The following is a 1,147-nucleotide window of genomic DNA, read 5'->3' as shown; positions in this document are numbered from 1 at the left end:
GGGATGGAGCAGGGGCCTTTCCGCTCTTGGGGGCGCCGGCTCCAGCCCTAGGGCAGGGATTGGCTGGCTCGGGGGGGCGGGGGAAAGAATTCCAGGTTTGTCTGACTCAGTTTCCCCTTCCCATAGTCCTTTGCAATAACAACATCTCGGAGGTGGAGGGTTACGTGGAGTCCCCGGACTACATGGGGGCCGCGTTCGACGGGGGGCTGGACTGTACCTACAGCATCCGGGTCTACATGGGCTACGGGGTTGAGGTGCAGGTAAGGGGAGCAGGGGGGGGCTGGGAGTTTGGTGGGAAGGGATGTTGGGGGGCTGGGCCAGGGCTGTGGGAGGGCAGGGTGGGGGGAAGGGACTGGTGGGGGCTGGACTGGGAGGGGGGACAATTGGGGGGCAGGAGGGGCCAGTCCGGGGGGCTGGGCTGGGGAGGTTGGGGCAGGAGGCGGTTGGGGGACGTTGGGGGTGGGGGGGGTCCAGGGGGCACCGGGATCCTGGTTCTGACCCTGCTCCCCCCCAGGTGCAGACCCTGAACCTGTCCAAGGACGACTCCCTCACCGTGGAGGGGCTGGGCGGCGAGACGCCGGCCGTCCTGGCCAACGAGTCCCTGATGGTGGAGGGTCAGGTGATCCGCAGCCCGACCAATCAGGTGCTGATCCACTTCCAGAGCTACCACGCCACCACCCCCAGCGTCTTCAAGTTCCACTACCAGGGTAAGGGCCGCCCCTTTAAGGGGTGGGAGGGGACCGTTTCCACCACCCCTTTAACAGTTGGGAGCGGACATTTGCCCCCTCCCCTTTAAGAGGGGGGAGTAGATGCTTCCCTGCCCCTTTAAGGGGTGGGCATTGGATCGTTTCCTTTGCCCCTTGAGCAAGGGGGTGGGGGGGTCTACATTGGCTGCCGCCCCTTTAAGAGGTGAATGGTTGAAAGACCCCCTTTTCTTAAAGGGGATGACTCCTCCCAGCAAAGAGGCAGACGCAGGTGAGTCCCACCATCCTCCGGCGCAAGTCCCCCGTCCCTTTAAGAGAGGGAGGGGAGGAGGAACAAATGTGTGTTCCCTTAAAGGGGAGGAGCGAATCGTGGTGTCCCTTTAAGAGCAAACAGGGAGGTGACTCCCACCGTTCCTTTAACGGGGGCCAAATGCAACAAATGT

General features: G+C 63.1%; 1 protein-coding gene across 1 annotated transcript; it reads left to right on the top strand.

The window, feature by feature from the left end:
* Positions 1-126: 126 nt before the first annotated feature.
* LOC112124165 (seizure protein 6 homolog) lies at positions 127-707 on the top strand (the record flags this gene model as incomplete). The annotated part of the gene is made up of 2 exons (XM_026662080.1): positions 127-260; positions 515-707. Coding segments are annotated over 2 exons (327 nt in total), but the record flags the coding sequence as incomplete, so codon positions are not given.
* Positions 708-1,147: the final 440 nt, after the last annotated feature.

The sequence above is a fragment of the Terrapene carolina genome, unplaced genomic scaffold (assembly GCF_002925995.2).
Source record: "Terrapene carolina triunguis isolate 2854851 unplaced genomic scaffold, T_m_triunguis-2.0 Scaffold22270, whole genome shotgun sequence".
Lineage (NCBI taxonomy): Eukaryota > Metazoa > Chordata > Testudines > Emydidae > Terrapene > Terrapene triunguis.
The sequence above is the reverse complement of the archived record's forward strand: the minus strand, read 5'-3'. Positions and strand labels throughout refer to the sequence as shown.